The sequence below is a fragment of the Phoxinus phoxinus genome (assembly GCF_949152265.1).
Source record: "Phoxinus phoxinus genome assembly, chromosome: 9".
Lineage (NCBI taxonomy): Eukaryota > Metazoa > Chordata > Actinopteri > Cypriniformes > Leuciscidae > Phoxinus > Phoxinus phoxinus.
This window is the reverse complement of record NC_136884.1, coordinates 12,638,739-12,658,782: the sequence shown is the minus strand read 5'-3', so window position 1 is coordinate 12,658,782 and position 20,044 is coordinate 12,638,739. Positions and strand designations below refer to the sequence as shown.

The 20,044-nt window shown below is 36.7% G+C and overlaps 1 protein-coding gene across 1 annotated transcript in view; it reads left to right on the top strand.

Moving 5' to 3' along the window:
* Positions 1-20,044, top strand: part of cacna2d1a (calcium channel, voltage-dependent, alpha 2/delta subunit 1a) — a 62,121-nt gene that overhangs the window by 2,842 nt on the left and 39,235 nt on the right. The window contains 2 exon segments of the mRNA XM_079624228.1: positions 12,806-12,887; positions 14,440-14,556. Of these exon segments, the coding sequence (XP_079480354.1) occupies positions 12,806-12,887; positions 14,440-14,556 (199 nt within the window).

The window sequence follows — 20,044 nt, the reverse complement described above, 5'->3', positions numbered from 1 at the left end:
TAACCTCCTAATGCCAGAGCCTGTCTGCTTCAGATGCTCTATGACTGCGCTCTCCTCCCCAATCTCCCCCACCCCTTCTTAGTGTCTTGTGGCTTTTGCTGTGCTGTGAGGCAAATGATTAATGTCCTCAGATCTGAGTCTGATGTCACCCGTTCCGCCCATGACCGCTTCTTGAGAGAAGCACAAAGCAGTTAGCGCACCTGTGCACTTTTGCCATTATTTATGAAATGTTATGTTATGAAATGTCATCTTCACTTCTGTGAAGGTTTGTGACCTGTCCTCCTCTTAGTATTTCAACTTCGTGCCTTTTATGTTAATAACCAGACTTTTAGCTGTGAAAATAAGTATAAGTGTTCATGGGACTTAAGTAAACATGATTGCACGGTTTATTTTGAATTGAATTAATCTCCTTCGTACTTTCATGCATCATGCAGTTAAACACACACTACTGTTCAAAAGTTTGGTGTCGGGAAGATTTTTTAATGCTTTTGAAAGAAGTCTTTTCTGCTCACTAAGGCTGCATTTATTTGATTAAAATACAGTAAAAAAAACAGCATTGTGAAATATTGATATACTGTATTATTACAATTTAAAATCTATTTTTTATTTTCATATATTTTAAACTGTAATTTATTCCTTTGACGGCAAAGCCAAATTTTTAGCATCATTACTCATCATTGCATTGCATCATTAGCTCAGGTTTTGATTTGAATAATAATTAATAATAAAAAATAATTATTTACTGTATTTTAAAGTACCCACTGTATAACAATACCGTGCTTGTTCATATGGTGATATATCATATTACCGAAATATCGTCACATGTCTCACATTTCTGGGCCTCTGGGAAGATGCCACTGGATCAGTTAGCCTCTCCTCAGTTTTGAATCGCACATCTACAACATTTGCGTCAGTTTCCTCGCAATGTTGCACTTTGACTGCAAACATAATCAAATTTCATGCTTAAGCAGTTCAATACATGGGACCTTTCCCATTACTAGCCTTATTCCTCCAGCCACAGAGCGCAGAATGAGCATTATTTGCCCTTTGGAAATCCGCCAGCTCATAGTCTTTATGGTGTGGGTTTAACTTTGAACTACGGCTCCAGAGTTTTAGATCTTCCCAGAAAGAAAGGTTTTGCTAGTATATTATGTTCTTGTGCTGTGCTTATGTGTTTGGGGGACGTTTTTTTTTAACATCTTAGTTCAGCAGGGAGCCTTTTTGTAGGTATTTGCTGAGCCCCTTTGAAAACAGCTGGGAGCTATTTTTGTCACTCAAATACCCAGGCAAAGTTAAAGCTTAGTCAGATTGAGGCTGAATGGTGGACCAAAATCTCTCCCCGTTTCCAATTGATATATAAATATGGCTGTCAATAGGTATGAATTAAATACGAAATGATTGTGATTAATCTCATGATTTCTGAATGTAATGAAACATGATATGCCATGCTAAGAATAATTTTTATAATTGATGATGTCCCCGGATGTGTCCAAAGGGAGTTTTGACAGAATTAGACAGACGAATGTGTCCCCTGAGTACCGCTAAAGTAACACAGGGACAGTCTTCCCATTCCCACATATACTAAGTCTAATTTTGTTTTCTTGGTTATTTGACTCTCATAATTGTAGATTTTATTTGTACCACAACATGCAGAATCTATTAAATAATGTTTGATGTTTAAAAAAAGTTGCAAATGTAAAATGTGAAGTTCTCTGAGACATTAGACACGTGGAAAACTTTTCCGTCCCAAACTTCTCTGACTTCCCCAATGAACTAACTGGAAACCGTAGATTGCTTACAGCTGGTTGAAGAACGCTCACCCCCTTCTGTAGAGGAAGCACATCTGCTTTCCACGATTGATATTATTATGAATGTACAGTGCTGAACGCCACAGGTGGAGAATGCCGACAGTACATATGCATTTACAGTCGGTGTACTGTTTCTAGGAGTGTTAATGGAAACTCGTCTGTGGGCTCACATCCCAGAATCCTTCCTCCTTGTGTGCTGATGAGTGAATCCATTATAGCTACTCTAAATAACTGATCAGTGGTTTCTGCAGGCTTTTTGTGAGAGCTTGTGGTTTTAAAAACAGGCAGTTAGATTCTGTTTTGATGTCCTGCAGATAGTTAGTAGGCTTTTTGCATCAGAAATTATGTTTATTCTATCCCTCTATTATTATTTTTTAAATAAATTAATAGTTTTATTCAGCAAGGATGCATTAAATTTATCAAAAGTGAAAGTAAAGACGTGTGCAAGCATTTATTTCAAACAAATGTTGTTCTTTTTAATCAAATAAGTAATGTTTAAAATGCTGAAAATTCAGCTTTGCATCACAGGAATAAATTACATTTTAAAATATATTACAATAGAAAAGCTGTGCAACATCCGAAATGAAGAGTGAACTATCTGTGTTCCCCACAAAGATGCAATATTTGAAATCCTTGTCCATAAGGAATTCCCAAAAGCATTTTCTGGCTGTCAGGTTGATATAGTGTTTTACTGAATAAAGAGTAAATGTACCCTGTCAGTGTGTGTTGCCATGGTTGAGGTTAAGTTCAGTTAAGGTTGAAATATAATACTGTATGTTAACTTGAGATTCTCTGGACTCAACATACATGTGATGTCTGTTTCTAAAAAATGTGTTAGTGAGACAGACAGATGTCCTGACCATGAGTGAAGGAAGGAGAACAAGAGGGACAGAAAGGAGGAGAGATATATTTGTAGAGACAGCCATGGTTGCCAGAGGAGATTACTAATGTGTAAAGAAACCCTACACTTTCCTTGATGGACTCACTCACGCACATACACACTCCTGAGTCCTGCCTCGTTCTCCCAGGATGCACAAAGAGCATATTTGGATTTCAGACTCACATTTTGCAATTCATTCTGACATAAATCAGTTTTAATCAGAAATTTCAATATCAGCACCTAAGGGAAGCTCTGTCCCGGGGGAGAAAGATGCAGATTTCACGAGCTCAACAAGACAGGCGTAAATAAATATTACTATTTATTTACGCCCTTTCTGCCCTTCCATTACAAACTTATGTTATCAAAATTCTTATACAAACATTGTAAAATGAATCCATATAAATGTAACTGTTTTATCCAAGTCTTCTAAAAAGACACAATCATTTTAAATGATGAACAGATTTATGTTAAGCTTTTATAAACATTGATCAAAATTGTCTGTTGAACTTTGAACGTTTTGGTTGAAAAGACTTCTTCAGGTTTCAATATTTCGAAGATGATGAAAGAATTTTAATTTGGGGGTAAACTTATCACAGGGATAGGTTTGTCATCATGTACATGTAAAACATTATATGATCAATAAGTTATGACAACATATTTTTTTACATTGCTTTAACTCATAAAGGAAGTAAAAAAGATTCAACTAATTTAAGCCAATTTAATGTACCGGTAATTTAAGTTGAAATGACTTAAACATCCAAGTTGATTGGCTTGATTGGTTGATTGGCAGCAACTTTTTTTTTTTTTTTAAACCATGTACTATCATGTTGTTCCTGAACCCAAGCTGCTGTTTTCCATGCCAAGAGACAGTTGAACTTCAGCAACTTAAATCTGTCTTTTCCTAACACAAATCTATGGATGGCTTGGATGGATACAGTGATTTGATCACATGGACCACTTTTATTATAATTTCAGGTTTCATTTTCTTCTTTTTGGAGCTTTGCAGTAAAATCACCCTCCACTTTCTATGGAAAATTGACAAATTGAATAAGATCTCCTTTTTGTGTTTCAATTAAGATTTTTTGTTGTTTTTGTGAACTATTCCTTTAACTGCCCTTTAACTACTCAAAGAGTGCCTTAAGGCATGGTTATGCGGACTGGCTCCATTTCAACAGTTTCTAATAATACAACAGTCTGTATTAGAAGAACATCCCTGGTCGTTCACAATGTCACTGCGACTTTGTCTGGCTCTTGCCCCTCCCACCTTGGCACAGCGGGAACGCGAGCTGCGTAAGTCGTTCTGAATATAGCGGGTGAACAGAATTTGGGTTGCTGGTGGGTCACAGCGCCCCTCTGAACATTCTCTTATCTTGGGTGTCATCGCTGGTTAACAGAGCATGCAAATACAACACATACTGGGTTACCTCAGCTCAGATTAATGTAAGTTCCTAATATGCGTTTCGCACAGTCCAGAAATAGTCCTGCTCAGATCAGTTACTGGTAATGAATGAGTTGATATGAAGTATTCATATGCAGTGTTAATTAAATAGAATAAATTTGTGAAAAAACAAAATTATTCCTTTTTGCCATTGCAATTTTTCAGAGGGTTCACGTCTCTCCCTCTCCCTCTCTCTCTCCTGCTTTCACACATAGTATCTCACATAGACACCGAGAGAGAACATGATTTACAGCTCTTGTATCTTACGGAGTGTGATTGAATCAAAAATCTTCTGTTTAAGCCACTGACAGTTAGGTAGAAAATAAAAGATTATTCTAAGAATGAACAGCAGTACTCTCTGCAGTATTTTAGCTCCTGGGTACTAAACAAATGTTTTTTTTATTAATAGTGTTTCATTAAATTCAGAAATCATAAGATTAATAACAACTAATTCATATTTAATTTGTCTATGGACAATCAAACAAATAAAGTTTGCCGATTTATAGCCAATACATACATAAATGAAATCGATAGCCTAAACAAAAATTAAACAAATTAGTTAAGATGTTTGTTATTACTATTTTATTAACTTCAGAAATCAATTAATCAGTTATTATTTAATTGATATATGATAGATGGATAGATTTACAGTGTATTTTGATCATTGTCCTCTACATGATCTCACCAAATAACAGTGTAAAATTGAGTCATCCGCCTTGTTATTCCTTATCCAAATTACAAATATCACCCTCAAAGAGAGCAAGATAGATACTGACAGACAGGAGAGTGAGAGTGGCAGAAATGGAGCCGAGAAAGCGTTAAACCGATGAAGTGAGAGAGAAACGGCAGAGGGAGGGGGCTTGTTTATTTCTGCTCTCTTGTGTCAGGTTTACTACTAGTTGTCCCCTAGAAACATAATTAAATCCCACCCTATTGCTCTGTGCTGTACTTAAATACTGGCAGAATGTATTAGAGGCCTGAATGACATCTGATTGAAGAGGTTTGACAGAGAAGCAGAGATTGAAGGAGCAATTTATTTATAAATGTCAGTTATACGTACAGCCTGATGAAAATGGACTCTTTTTAAAAGCCCTTTCCCCCCATCAGTTGCAACCTATGCAGTGCATTTGTTGCATGCTCCCTTTTAGAGAGGTGGAACGGCTCACTTATACAGCTAAAACCCCAAGAGCTGTGCTGCCATTGTACAGTATGTCAGTGACTAAAACTAAGCTCAATTCACACACAGTACACCTGTTGCTTGTTGTCAGCTGTGTTGATGGTGTTTTCACTAGTATCCCAAGAGCATCTGTCTGTGAGTGTGAAGACTGTATTGAAATGTGTTTGTTTGGTCTGTTTTGACGCGTGTAGATCCCCATAGCAACACAGGCCCTGTTTCTATCTGGTATTAAGATACATTTTCGGTGATCTGATCATAAGTGATCAGCCATGACACATTACCGTTTCCACCTGGTATTAACATGCTTTCAAATGAGCGTCTTGTGACCACTTGTGTTCTGATTTCGTTGAGACCCTTCCCTCTGTAACGACTGAGACAAATCAGACACAAGTATTTGTTATAGTTAACAAACAATATTTAAGACTCACTCTGTCTCATCCCCCAACAGGGGCAAGAAGGTCTTAGTTACCATGACTACGATCAGATAATAAGTTGGTTTTATTGCTGTTAAAAATGTGGTGAGGGCCCCTGCCATTAGAACCTACAGACATTGAAACAGACTTTCCTGCATTCATTTATCGCCGAACTGATCTATAAATGAGCATGCATCCCAGAACATTTTGTGAATGATTTACTGTCTTGTGTAATGTCTTTTAATACTATTATTTTGTTGATGCTGTGTATTTTACAATAGAATCAATGGTCACCTATACCAGGTTTGGTCTCTATAAATTGGTACTTTGAAGATCGAAATGATCGTGTATATGATATGTTAATAGCTGCGCAACATATTAGTATTACAAGAATCGTCCTTAGTTTCTTCATCAGAAACCAATCCAGCTGCAAATGCAAATGAGCACGCTTAAGACAAAGAATTCATAAATCAACCACCGAGGAATTTTCCCGCTTGGAAATTCCACCCTTCTCATTGGTTAAGCAAACCTGGAGAGGTGGGGCCTTTCTCAGGCTTTATACGAGACACATTCACAGCCTTCACTGCTGCTTCTTCGGGTTGATGTCTGTGGGGACCCATCCAACTCAGAGGAAAACTGCAACTTTTCCATTACTGAACGGGCAGCCATCTACTCTTCCGACTTCCTCATTCCTTGGTTGCATGCGTGGTCTCTCCAGCCCAGGGCCGGCAGGTCACAATCTGCATGTGCTCAGCCATGTGCTCATGGAGAAAGAGAAAACCTTCAACCAGAACAGAGTCGAACTAACCATGCAAGTTCATCATATCGTCTTCATCCAGCAGAGAAGAAAAAGATTGCAACTTCAACATTTGACACTCACGGAACCATCAATAACTTCATTTTTCAACAACTTCAAGAATTGTGTCCACTGCACCCGGCAATGCAAGTATCAATTTAATGAGGTGCTCTGAAAATGATAAGCTGATGGTTCTTTTCCTAGTCATTGGAATGGTTATATGACTTTTTTCGGGTTGAATGGTGGCCGTCTCGCTTCCCCCCCTTGGTGCCTGTGAGCGGAAAAACCACCCTTGCAACTTTGAGCCGGCTTACCACCGGCCTCAGCGTCAGGGAGTATCACGTGATATAAGGTCTCGCGATGTAACGAATTGCTTTATGGCAAAAAAAAGAAAAAAGATCTGCTAAAATTCTGTCATTATTGAGCTCCCTCGCGATGTTCGAACCGAATGGAGAAGACGTTTTAAAGAATGTCCCGTCTGCTTTGATGTCGTTGATCTACTAGCCTCTGGTATCTGAGAATCGCCAATGAGTTTTTACGACAGTGTTGTCAAATATCTATTTCGAAGCTGTAGGGGGAGCTCTATAGAGCAAAAAACGAGAATACAGCGAAGAAATTCCCGAAAATGCATAGCTCTGCTTTAAATGGATCTTTTCCATAGTTTCATTTCCTGCTTCCGCTTCCATTCTGCCACTTTAATCATCTACCCATGTATGTGTAATTGTTTGTATGTTAGTTATGTGTTCGTGACTTAGTTAATAAAACTTGTGCACAATATGTATTTGGTTCTGATTCTCTGCTTGTAAACAAAGTTTACTTTACGATTTAGATTTCGACTACAGGCTCTTAGTACTGTACAGTATGAAAGACATTTCCCTTCCCCGGATATGAATATTTCGTAGAATTAATAAACTATTTACGATGACTGTTCACGGGACGAATAGGTAGGTTGATTGTAATATTATTTTACTACATTAAGTTAATTAAATCAACTGATCCAAATATTCATAATCAATTATAACCAGTTATTATTGATTATTAATATTTCATAGAGTTAATTCGTTACACCTCCATGTTCACCGCACGAATACTGTTGAATGAACGAATCAATGTGGACGGAAACTGCGCTTTCGAACGTAATCTGCGAGGTTTGAATACCTTGTTTTGGTGCGCTTTCTCACAACATGTCCTATAACAATCACGTGTTAGGTCACTAGGCGGAGAGTGGTCTTTTGTCTCAAGCCGAATGCGTTTTTGACTACTTCTGGAAGTGGTAGAAAGTGGACAAGCTCAACTTTTTAGACCTGCAGCTGTATTTATCGTCGTCCAGTCATTGTTTGCACTGTAACAGAGGGGAATATATCTGAAGGTATACCCTACGTTATGGGGATAGAATGTCCCCATGAGAAAAACAGCTTATAAATTAGACTAAGTGATGTTTTTTGCAAATGCAAAAATGTAGAATGTTTTCTGATTGGTAGATTTAGGGTTACGGGATAGAATATACAGTTTGTACAAAACCATTGTCTATGGAAAGGCCCCATAACATGGAAACCCAACATGTCTGTTGTGTGTGTGTGTTTGTCCATGTGTGTTTATGTAGGACGGAGGGGAACTGCAGCCAGAAGTCAAGATCCAGCCCTGTAAACCTGACTCATGTACTCTATTTTAGGGCTGCTTGATGTGTCACTCATTCTAAATGCATGGATACAGTATGTGTTGTGTGTTGAACCTGACTATTGCTTGTTCATGTGTCTTATCTCATAGGATGTTTACTTTGCATATTTGTTCCCAATGTGCAATTCGCTGTGATTGCCTTTTGTCACAAAATGTATTTTTGTCCCTGATAATGTTTATTCTGTGCTTTCTGCACCTGTTGCTCTGACCCCTGATCTGTGGCCTTAAGTTGTGGACACATATGATGCTTGAGGGATCCATCAAGAGGCCATTTGGCTCAGATTTAAACAACCCACATGGTTCCAAACAGCTGGTCAAGCGATGACATTTTGACATAATATGGACGGATGTTCGTTCTTTCCTGACTTTGCTGTTAAACAAACTATTTTTATTCTTAACTAGTTTGTTTATAGTTGCAGCGCTCTGTAAAGGTCAGAACTGTAAATACAATTGTTTTTTTACAGGGAACAATTGTGTTGTCACAATTTAGCGCTCTAAATGTTTATATTCCAGTCATATAAAGTCATATATATTTTCTAAATATTGGGGACATGTTGGTCTAATGTGGCTATGAACACAGACACAGCCCTGACTTCCTCAGGGAGTATAGTTAAAATAATAGAGAAAGAGGACAAGAGAAAGCTTCTGTTTTGTGTGGTACAGTCTAAGTTGACAGACATCCAGTACTATATTATCTGTTCAAGCCACTTTATTTTCCCTGTTTGTCAATTCTAAAATAATTGCATACACTGATTGCAAAGAAATTAATATATTTACATAAAAATATAATCTGGAATGTTTATTGAGCTTCAAATCAGCGTATTAGAATGATTTCTGAAGGATCATGTGACACTGAAGACTGGAGTTATGATGCTGACAGTTCAGCTTTGCCATCTCTTGCATTTTAAAATGTATTAAAACAGAAAAATGTAGTGTAGTGTAAATGTAAATGTAGTGTTTTACTGAGCAGGGATCACAGGAACTGATTTTTTAGAACCTTTTGTAAAAATAAATAAATAAATATATATATATATATATATATCTTTGAGTACACAATTTCACAAGGAAATTAAGTTTGATGAATCAAATCGTTTCCATAAACTATTTACAGTACGTAATGTTTTACAGCCTGCCTGGTCGCCCCTGCCCCCCGCTTCCCTCTCCAGAGGACTTGGAGGGGGAGGGACCAAAGGAGATCTTATCTCAATTTTCCATTCACTGCTCCAAGTTTCCGTTCCTTTTTTTTTCACCACATCCATTCCCCCCCCCAAGCCTTAGCACTACTTAGCGTGTATGTGCTCTGTTTTTATGGCTGCTGTGGTGGTTATGATCATACTGCTGTTATCATTTCATTTCATCAGCTAAGCTAAACTAAACGGGCCAGGCAGCCTTTTCCCGTCGTCGTGCGCTGTTGAATGAGCCATATTCTGACACTCGTGATCCATAACAATGATTAGCTGCAATGATTCATCTCACCACAGAAGGGATCGGAGAGAGGAATTGATTTAGCATAAGGCTTGTTTGGGTTTGAGCTGGTTTTGTTTTTGTTTTGTTTTTTAATTAGACATGAGCATTTTAGTACAGTAGTACATAGTAGGACAGTTCAGTAAAATACAGTAGATGTGATATTTTATATTTAAGTACTGCTGTGGACAATACAGGGTCTCTTTTCCGAGCCGGTACCACATGGTTAAGGAACTTTTTTTTTTAATTTAATTTAAGGATATTATAGATAATAATTTAGCTTCAAATTATTATATTTCTGTTGTTATTTATAATTTGTTCATCATTCAAACTTTTTAAGTGATATAAATCAATCATATAATTGATATATTTAATTTAGTTATAATTAATTATTTCAACCCATATTTTTGTTTAATATGGACAAATCAAATTTCCCATTTATCTACAGTGTTATTTAGTACTTAATGTTTCTTTTTTTGTCATTCAATCTGCAACTTCGTTTCGAAAGAAACCTTTCATGCTAAATAATTAGTAAAATTACTAGTTAAAACTAAACACATTTATTCAACATTTTTATGCTGATGATCTTCTATCTAGATACTCCATCACGACAATACTTCATAATTGATCTGCATTTAATAAAACTATAATATAACATTTTACAAACTATAAAAGAACACAAATGGTGGAATGTGAATTATGTATTTCTTCTTGGGATGCTTTTAAACTGTATTGAAGCAGTCACATATTTGTGTACAAGATTTACTTAAGCACAAGCTAGTAAATTGTAAAAAGATTATAAGAAGCACAGATTCAGTAACATGTGACTGGTAGACTAAATATGAACCCAATAGAGTATCAGCATGTAAGTGAGATATATCCATGCAGGGCTATTCTTTGATATCTTCATATGGCATAAATATGCTCACACCAGTCTTGCCTGAAGCTGAGGCCTCTGGTGGTTGGCTCTCATGGCTAAATATACTGCTGCTCCACATGTGGTTTCTCTTCTCAGATTACACTGTGTTTTCTTCTTCAATAAGAAAGTGTTCCCATTAGAACCAGCCAAACTCATCACCCTCCAGCAAAATGTGCGGTGGTGTCTGTTTAATGCCGCGGGACAGCTCACATACATTTAACGCGGTTTGCTGTCGAAGCTTTGTGTCACACTGACGAGATTCAAAGTGGTGGTGACAAGATAAGAACCTTGATATGGATTCACTTACACAACACCCATATCCCACCCTTCACACCTCTTTTTTATCTCCCTCTACCCCTACAACACTTGTTCTGCTTTGCTTTAGAGGGCTCCAATATAGCTATCGTCCCCTTAGATGGAGGCTTCATGCTGTCTGCTCAACAGTTTTAGATTTATGTCGAGTATTTAAAACAGAAGGTGGCTGGTCAGCAGGGGGCTAAACTGAGACTGTAGGCGGGGTTCAAAAATGTATAATCATTGATGTTACATGAAGCCCCCTTCATCTGTCTTTGTTAAAGCTCATTTACAAGTTCACAGTTATGTTTGTGGGGTCTACTAGAATACATTTACATAATTTAATGGCATCAGGCCCCGCCCAACTTTTTATGCACATGCCTTGGGCGGGAATTATTTAGATGAGGGGTATTGTGATGTGCACCAGAAAATTGATAAAAATACGACAATTGAGGCATTTCAGGGAGTTTATAAGCAGTACTGATATAGAGAATAACTCCCTTTGGAGTGGACTTTGGATCTTTTTAATGCTCAAACAGCAAAACACTCTAAAGAAAGTTGAAAATTAAAAATATATATATAATAGGACCCTTTTAATATCATAATGAATTAAGAATGACAGACTTTATTGATTTTTGACTCACCATCATGATGTTCCAAACCCATATAATGTTCCATATAATTCATATAACCCATATCAAATCCTTAACAACGGGCCGAAAAAAAGCATCTTTAAAAGTACCATAAATCCAGTTATTATGACTTATGACTTATTAGTTTTGGATGAGAAATAGAGGTAATGCTTTACAATAAGGTCTCATTATTTAACATTAGTTAACTACTTTGATTAATAAATGCTGTAGAAATAGGCCCATTGTTAATTATAGTTAATGTTAATTATATAATTTACATTATTAAAATCAAAAGTTGTCAACATGAACAACTGTATTTTGATTTAACTAACATTTATAAAGATTAATACATGTATTGCTTGTTAGTTCATGTTTGTTAATACATGAACTAATGTAAACCAATGAGATATTTTAAAGTGTTACTGAAATAGTCTGAAAGTTGTTACTCACTGAAAATAACCATGCTTCACATTTGGTTATGAGACAAAGGCCTAATGAGAATTTTATGTCATTTAGATCACAAGTTTGAATATGCGCAAGTGCAAATGAGATTTAGAGGTACAGCAAAGAGCAGGATTTTTAGTTAAATAACTATTTGAATTTCAAATTTAAATTGAATGTTCCTCACAAATTTTGGAACATGAAGTTGGAATATATATAAGTTTCATGGAGGTAAAATCATACAGTACGTATTTTCACACATATTATATATATATTCCTATACAAATACAAGTTTATGAGTTACATCAGGTTTTTCCCTGGTCCAGCTGAATGTCCCTGAACAGCTATTCTTAGTGTCTTGCTACACTTCACACTTCCATTTGTTAAATCTTTTAGGAACATCCGTGGTACTATGTTTACACCCACACAAACACACATATAAAGGGAAGAATTTATGACTAATCTCAACCAATTACCATTAAATCTGCATTCATCTGAAATTGTCCCCATCTTTTCTTTCTTATTGTGACGTATATCTAAGAGAAAAGACTTGTCGAAATTGGAAAAAATTTAGGACGGGACTTGATTTTGTCAATTGAGAATAAATTATTTATAATAAAAACGTTTTTTTATTATATGTTGACTTGAAGTCTCTTTGTGCTTTTCAATATTATCACCATGAGTCATGTTGCAATGAAAAGGCAGGATGTTCAATGACAATTTTCTCAAATTTTTGTGCTAAATTGATTTTTACTGTAAATACAACCAATAAAGAAAGAAACCAAGAACTGGAAAATGTGCTTGTATGTTAATCATCACAGATCATTGTTTAAAAACAATTAAATCTGAGTTTTTTGTGTTCGCAGGACCCGCAAATGGGCAGAACAGATGCAGGAGGAGCTTGTGCAGTTGATCGATGCTGAGAGCGGCATAGAAAAGCTCAAAGAAGTAAGACCACACAACTGTCTTTCAGCACGCCAAACATCCACAGACATATTTTCTATGCTGCCACAAAAACTTTTTGATTTTACACAGACACACATTTGTGTTTGTCTTTATAAAATCAAGAAGTTTTTGTGGCTGTATAAAAATATATATACAGTATAAATGCATACTGATGGCTTCAACATAAAAGTATACCATCAATAAACAACATCATGGCATATAAGTTTTCATTCATTAAAAATACATTTCCCTATGGAGAAAATGAATGGGACTGTATATGAGCTGTATATATCAGTGCTCAAATTACAAGGGCAATAGTTCTAAAGTTTTCTTTCGATGGGCAAAAGTCATACCGGTTTAGAACGACATGAAGGTGACTAAATGATTCCAGAATTTTCATTTTGGCTGAACTTTTCATATACTGTACAGCTTCAAAAGGAGCAAAACATCAGCATCTCTGTGACCCAGTCTCATCAAAACCTTTTACTGTTTGCCATTCTAAAAGCCTTTGTGTCCAAGGCCAGTGCGCAAAGAATATTTAACTTGTTCAGATAGGTTTACAATGGGAGAAAGCCAAAGAATTCCATCAACCCACAATGCATGCTGTCTGCTGTTAAACTTGGTGGCGATCTGGTACATGTGGTCATCTTATGGGGGTCATGAGGTCCAATGATTCCTTTGGTCCAAAGGTTGTTTTGTCATATAACGACTAAGGAATATGGCCATTTTTTTACATGACCAGGTACACACCTGTGCAGGTCCAATCACAATCCTTTATGGTGTATTTCTTACTTCTAAACAAATTTAAGAGTGTATATCCTAAATGATTAGACACTAACATCCTCAAATCTACATGGGATGTTCTGGAAAGCAGAGTTCAAACAAAGTATAAATATATATATATATATATATATATATATATATATATATATATATATATATATATATATATATATATATATATATATATATATATATATATATATATTACCTATTTATTTATGTTACAGTATATATAATTTTTGCCACAGTATTGATGGCAACAGTCAGATAAAAGACAGGAACCGATAATTCTTATTTTGGCCTTGAAGTTAATATTAATATGACTTTTTTTATTTTATTCATTTTATTTATTATTTAAATTCTATTCAAGTATTCTTAACCCATCCTAAATACTGAGGCTTTACAGGAGACCTTCTAACCACTCAATAATTGCCTGTTTGGTTTAGCAGAGTCTGAAACTATTCTGAAAATATTTCTTAATTCATATACGTTCTTACCAGCTTTACTCTTTTTACATAGTTGTGTCATGGTTTAGTTGCAACTTGCAGTAGCTAGCAAAAAGGTTAAATATTAAATATGTTTTGTTTTATTTGTTTGATTATATGTCACAGCCTTTTTTTATATTCGACTAATTAGATTTGCAGGTACATTTGTAATGAATGCTATGACACCACAAGAGTTTTCTGCCTTTTCTTTCTCTGATCATAAGTAATGGCTTTTTAGATACATTTCAGCAAGTAAACCTGAAACCTTAAACCTCTCTCTTTCTCAGATCTTCAAGGATTTGCACAAACACTATACTGTGAAGCAAAACAACGCTCAACAGCTGGTGGCAAAAGCTGCGCATGAAATCGACAATCTTCTTGCCAACCGCTCCAAAGCTTTAGAAGTAAGTATCGATTATTATTACACGGTATCAACCTACTATTCAAAACGTGTATTACTTTTAAGGCATTTTTGAGATGTTACCCTGCATGGGTCAAAAATGGTCTTCGGTGTTGGCGGACGAACACGTCCATCCGTGTTTTAAAAATCTGTCAATCGTTTAAAAATCTGTCAATTTATTTTAAAAAGTCACTGAGTGACTGATTTGAAAAGACAGTAATAAAATAAACAACCAAGTAACACATTACGGAGGGAAAAGTGGCAGGTCTATTATTTTGCATTAACACGACTTAATGACATCTTTTGACATGCAGTATCAGATAGTTTTGTTCTGTCCATTATTATGGTTATCACTCTCAATTGCGCATTAAAATATGGTTGTCAATCCAGATACTTCACATACACACTCTGAGGACATCCGATATTTATTTTACATCTTGTGAAAAGGGCATTATACCACCACTTTAATATATTTCTCCTTACAGAACCTTTTTGGCATTAAGGCTTTTTAAAAATTGAGTCAAGAACCCATGTATGAACCTTTTTTTTAAAGAGTGTGTAGTATGTACTAAGCTAGTGTTCCAAACGTAGCCATTGTTTTTTCTGCTCGGTCCAAAGTAAATTAGATCTGGCAGAAAGATCCAGCTTGGATCGATCTGCATTGATCTAGCTCTGATAAAACTGAGTCCAGAATGTTGGCAGGGCTGCTTCAAGCTGAAAGTTAATTAGTTTGTCGATGCGCTCTGTCCTTTTGATTTTCTTTCTTGTTAAACTGTACACTGCATGCCCTGAAAACTGTGTTTCAAGAGCATTTTCCATTATTGTATGAATAGAAATCATTAGATATGATTATCCTGGCTCATTTTCCCAGACAGTGGAGAAATACCATATGTTGTGTGCGCTTGAGCAGGGTCAGTCAATGTTATAAATGTTTAACTCTTCCTCCTGAAGTGCAGGTGATGTATATGGCAGACTGTGTCGAGCTGCTTTTATTGGTGAGCATTAAACACATCGCTGACAGCTCACCCTGATGACTAAATTAAAGTATTGACCTTTCACTCCCTCTCTTTCTCACTGTCCCTCTCCTTTTTTCGCCTGCTGGCTTTTTTCTGTCATGCTTAATTGGTCTGAATTAAGTGCTCTTGTTTTAATGGATACCAAAGCATAAGTGTGGGTCACATGATGGAAATAACTGCTCTTAGGTCATTGGATCTGTAATAGCTGGTTGTGGTGCGAGGACACTTTGGCTGTTTGCTTCTCTGTTCATTTGTGTGTGTATTTTTGTGCGGATTGTTTCTACCTCCAGTCACAACGCCCTGGCTGGACACTGTCCTCATGTCACCCCATTTAAAATAGTGTTTATCTAGTGTTCTCCCTCTGCCGTCCACCAGCACAAACACAAACGTGACCATCTCTTGCCTGTTTCCGTGCTTTTCTCTCCTCAACTGTTATAGTCACATTCAGATGAAAAGATTTAGTTGAGTCAGTTGTGCTGTTTATTTATATATGTATATGTTTTTTTTTTTGTTTTTTTTGCATCCTGCCTATAATTAAAAAAAGCACAAGTGCATCAAATTTGGATTTTTAGATTTTCTGTAGAGTATATTGATTTTATATTAGTGCACTAACTTTAATTTTTCCTTCCTTCCTTCCTTCCTTCCTTCCTTCCTTCCTTCCTTCCTTCCTTCCTTCCTTCCTTCCTTCCTTCCTTCCTTCCTTCCTTCCTTCCTTCCTTCCTTCCTTCCTTCCTTCCTTCCTTCCTTCCTTCCTTCCTTCCTTCCTTCCTTCCTTCCTTCCTTCCTTCCTTCCTTCCTTCCTTCCTTCCTTCCTTCCTTCCTTCCTTCCTTCCTTCCTTCCTTCCTTCCCTTCTTTTACGGTTTACTGTTTAAATTATTTTAAAGTGTAATTTATTCCTGATTTTTCAGCATAATTACTCCAGTTTTCAGTGTTACAATCATTCTAATTATTGATTTGAAAGATTTCTTGTATTATCAATGTTGAAAACAGCTCTTTGACGAGTAGAACGTTTTTTTTTTTTTTCAATAAATTTAATTACCAAACGTGAAGCGAATCTTTTCAAGGTTCGCAAAAAAATTAAATAAAGAAATAGCATTTCTATCAAGTTGTTCGAGCAGATGACAGTGGTATTGGTAACCTATAGTAGGCTACCAACAATAAATAAAACAACCAGCAGAAACAGCCGATAAGTCACGTGGGTTTAATGTTCGCTACGTCAGAATTTATTCAGCAAATGCGTTTCCAGCTCCCATTATTCCCACTTTTTCGTTCAAGTCAAAAACCACTCTAAATTGCGCAAGCAGGTTTTTCTTTGTTTTTCTTTTTTGGTGAATTATGGGATTTCCCCCCCGAAAAAGGTTTCCATCACTCGTTCCTGATGCGACACTTCAAAATGCACATATTAAACAGGGTGATGGAAACATAGATACTGACTAGTGGCCGTGTCAGACACACAACATAGTTTCTTAAAAGCTTAAGTGTTCATTTTTAGATGGACAACATCTCATCTTAGCAATTAAATTGCACTCTTTTAGCAGGTGTTTAGCCTTAAATTCATTTAGCTCTGGAACATTATTTCTGGAGTAGCTCATATTTCAGTAAATAGCATAACAGTGTGTGAAGCTGTTGCCAGGGAGAGTTGTAAGAGTAGATCTAGACATGTTTGTCAGATAATCTCACTGACAACCGTATCTGCTTTATGTACTGTAAATTAATGAGTTTGTTATTGTGGCACCATCAGGATTCATCTGCTTTTAAATGGCACGTAAAACAAGACACACTCTAATTGGTTGCGTTACACACATCAGTCCGATGGTTTCTAACTCATCGCTCAACTGTTGCCTCTGAGAAAGTTTCTTCTAAGGAAGTGCTTTTCCTTGGGAATCATGGATTGGCCTCTTATTCCTCCACAGGAAGTCAGCTGTCACTGTGACGATGAGCATATCTTGCCGATCATGCGGTGCTGTTCACGTTCCTGTTGTTCTTTCCTGAGTGACCCCTCGGGCACAGGATGGCCACAGATCATGTCTCGTACTAATCAATATCTGCTGGATCAGACCTGACTGATCTCGACTGTGGGATGCTGGGGCTGGATTTGATTGATTGATTGGCAGCTCAGTTAAGTTGATCAGTGGGTGTCTTTAATTCGGGGGCATCCGTCAGCAGCTGTCTGCGCAGTCGATGCAAGTTAACGGAGGTTGCTTGACGTGCGGTCGGGATGCTGTGTTGCCCAACAGGAAACTGAAGGTGCTGGCTGCTGATGGAGACAGTGTTTTCTTTAACGTCAATCAAATCAAGTAAACAGCTAAAATGTCTCACTCTTGCCACTCTCTCCCTCCCTCCCTCCCTCGACTTTATTCCAATTACAGCAATTTAACCAACTGAAATGAACCCTCTATCTCACTCTCTGTGGACATCGTTCCAACCCTTTCGAAAGAGCAATTTTAAAGAGTAGGCCTACAACATATTATACAACACAAAATTGATCTCGAAATGTCTGTACATTTTGAGCCTTGAAATGATCATTTGGGACATTGTAGTCCAGACATTTAATCCTGTTATCCAATGTAGGCTATTATAAGAAAAATCTTAATTTTAAATTTATAGGAAGTTCTCAGTATATGCAAATAAGCATTTAGCCTTATATCTAGCACTAAATTTGCTAAATTATGGATTTATTTATTTTAATTTATATAATCTCTAAAACTTTCTATTTTATTTTGACAATTACAAAATCACACAAATTGAACTTGACTCATATTTTGGCAACAGGGTGGCAAATATGAATAAATAAAAACGCTAATAAAATATTTATTAAAATATATATTTAAATAAGTACCTTATTTAAATGCCAATTAAACCAACTAGCAGATAGATAGATAGATAGATAGATAGATAGATAGATAGATAGATAGATAGATAGATAGATAGATACACAAATATATGTTATAATAGTACATTTTTGTTAGTTTGATTAGTTTTTGACACTTTATACTTTTATTTCATAAATCTAGTACATCTCATTTGTATCATGATTGTGTCTGTGAAGCCTTAAAGTTCTGTCTAGGTGGTGCCAAAGTTTTGGAAGAGATCCAGAGTGTGTGTACGTATGGTAATTCAATCTGCTTCTGTTTTTAGAAAGAAAAAAAGGTTCTTTCACAGTGATCTGAGAGCCCAACTGCTAAATGCTGCATCAAAAGGAAGAAAAATGAAAAGCATGACAGAGAGAGAGAGACATGCTGAGGAAAGAGCCGCTTGCATCCATCAAAAGGGACACAACAGATGGAAAGGAAGGGTGTTTGTTTGCTCTGTGTTTGATGTTGCAGATAAAACAGCACCAGCCAGTTCAGTCGTTCTATGCGCTGATTCTTAGACAGCTAAATATCATTATAGAGCTTCTGGAAACAAGATTGCAGACTCTCATGGGCCAATACTGTACACACTAAATTAATCTCCAGAAGCCCTCTCCCTCTCCTGTCTGCACTCGTTTCTCATTCTATCAGTCTTTCTTTCGATGATGTGCAGTGAAGGGCCAGAGAGCTTCAGGATAACATCAGTAAACAGCACTGGGTTGTTTTGTCCGGTTTCAATGAAGTACAGTTCACTCCAGTACAGTTAAGCTTGTTGAGGAAAGGTGTGCGATTACTTTTAAGCGATGAGAGGGTGGTGTCTTTCTTTATAGCTATACCCCCTTCCAACTCTTTCTTGTTGTTTAAGTAATAAATTATTCAGATTGTTGCTTTCTATTTCTCTCTCTCTCTCTATATATATATGTATAGCCCTCCATATTCTTCCATCCCAAACACTGGTTGTAGTCTTACTCAATTTCTGTGAAAGTCTAGACTGACTGATTAAATTTTAGGAAGGAGAACTGCACCTTGGGAAATGTACTGAATTAGTCCCTCGTTGTAATGGGGTAGAGTAAGGACTTGAAGGACGGACAAATGGTATGACGTCAGAGTACAATACCCATAAGCACCCAGTGCTTCTCAGAGGACAAACGGCTGTCAAAGCTACCACATGTCAAATAACTGAACTAATTGAAAAAGGAAAAAAAAGGAAATGGGAAGAGCCCTTTTTTTGTCTTGATGTACTTAATAGCATGTATTCTGCCTGTTGGAACTGTCCGGGGATCTAAAATATATCGGCTACTAAACATTCATAGTAAGACATCTGACATCTGTGTTTCTGCGGTACCTTGGCTCCATACAGACACTGCTAAACTTGGCTGTACCGCCTGTCTCCAAACAACAAGTGTTGGAAACAAATGATAGAAGGCTCACACTAACTTTCTGCAAACTCCACCAACCTAATATGAGACATAATGAAGCACTAGTGTGAGAGCTGGCAGTAGTTAAACCCTCATCTCAAGCAATGCAGAGCTGCATAATTACAGTGCTGTCCACCCACAGTGTGACTGTACCCAGAGATATTTTCACTTCTGCTTAAACACCCTGTGCTGGGAACTTTAATGG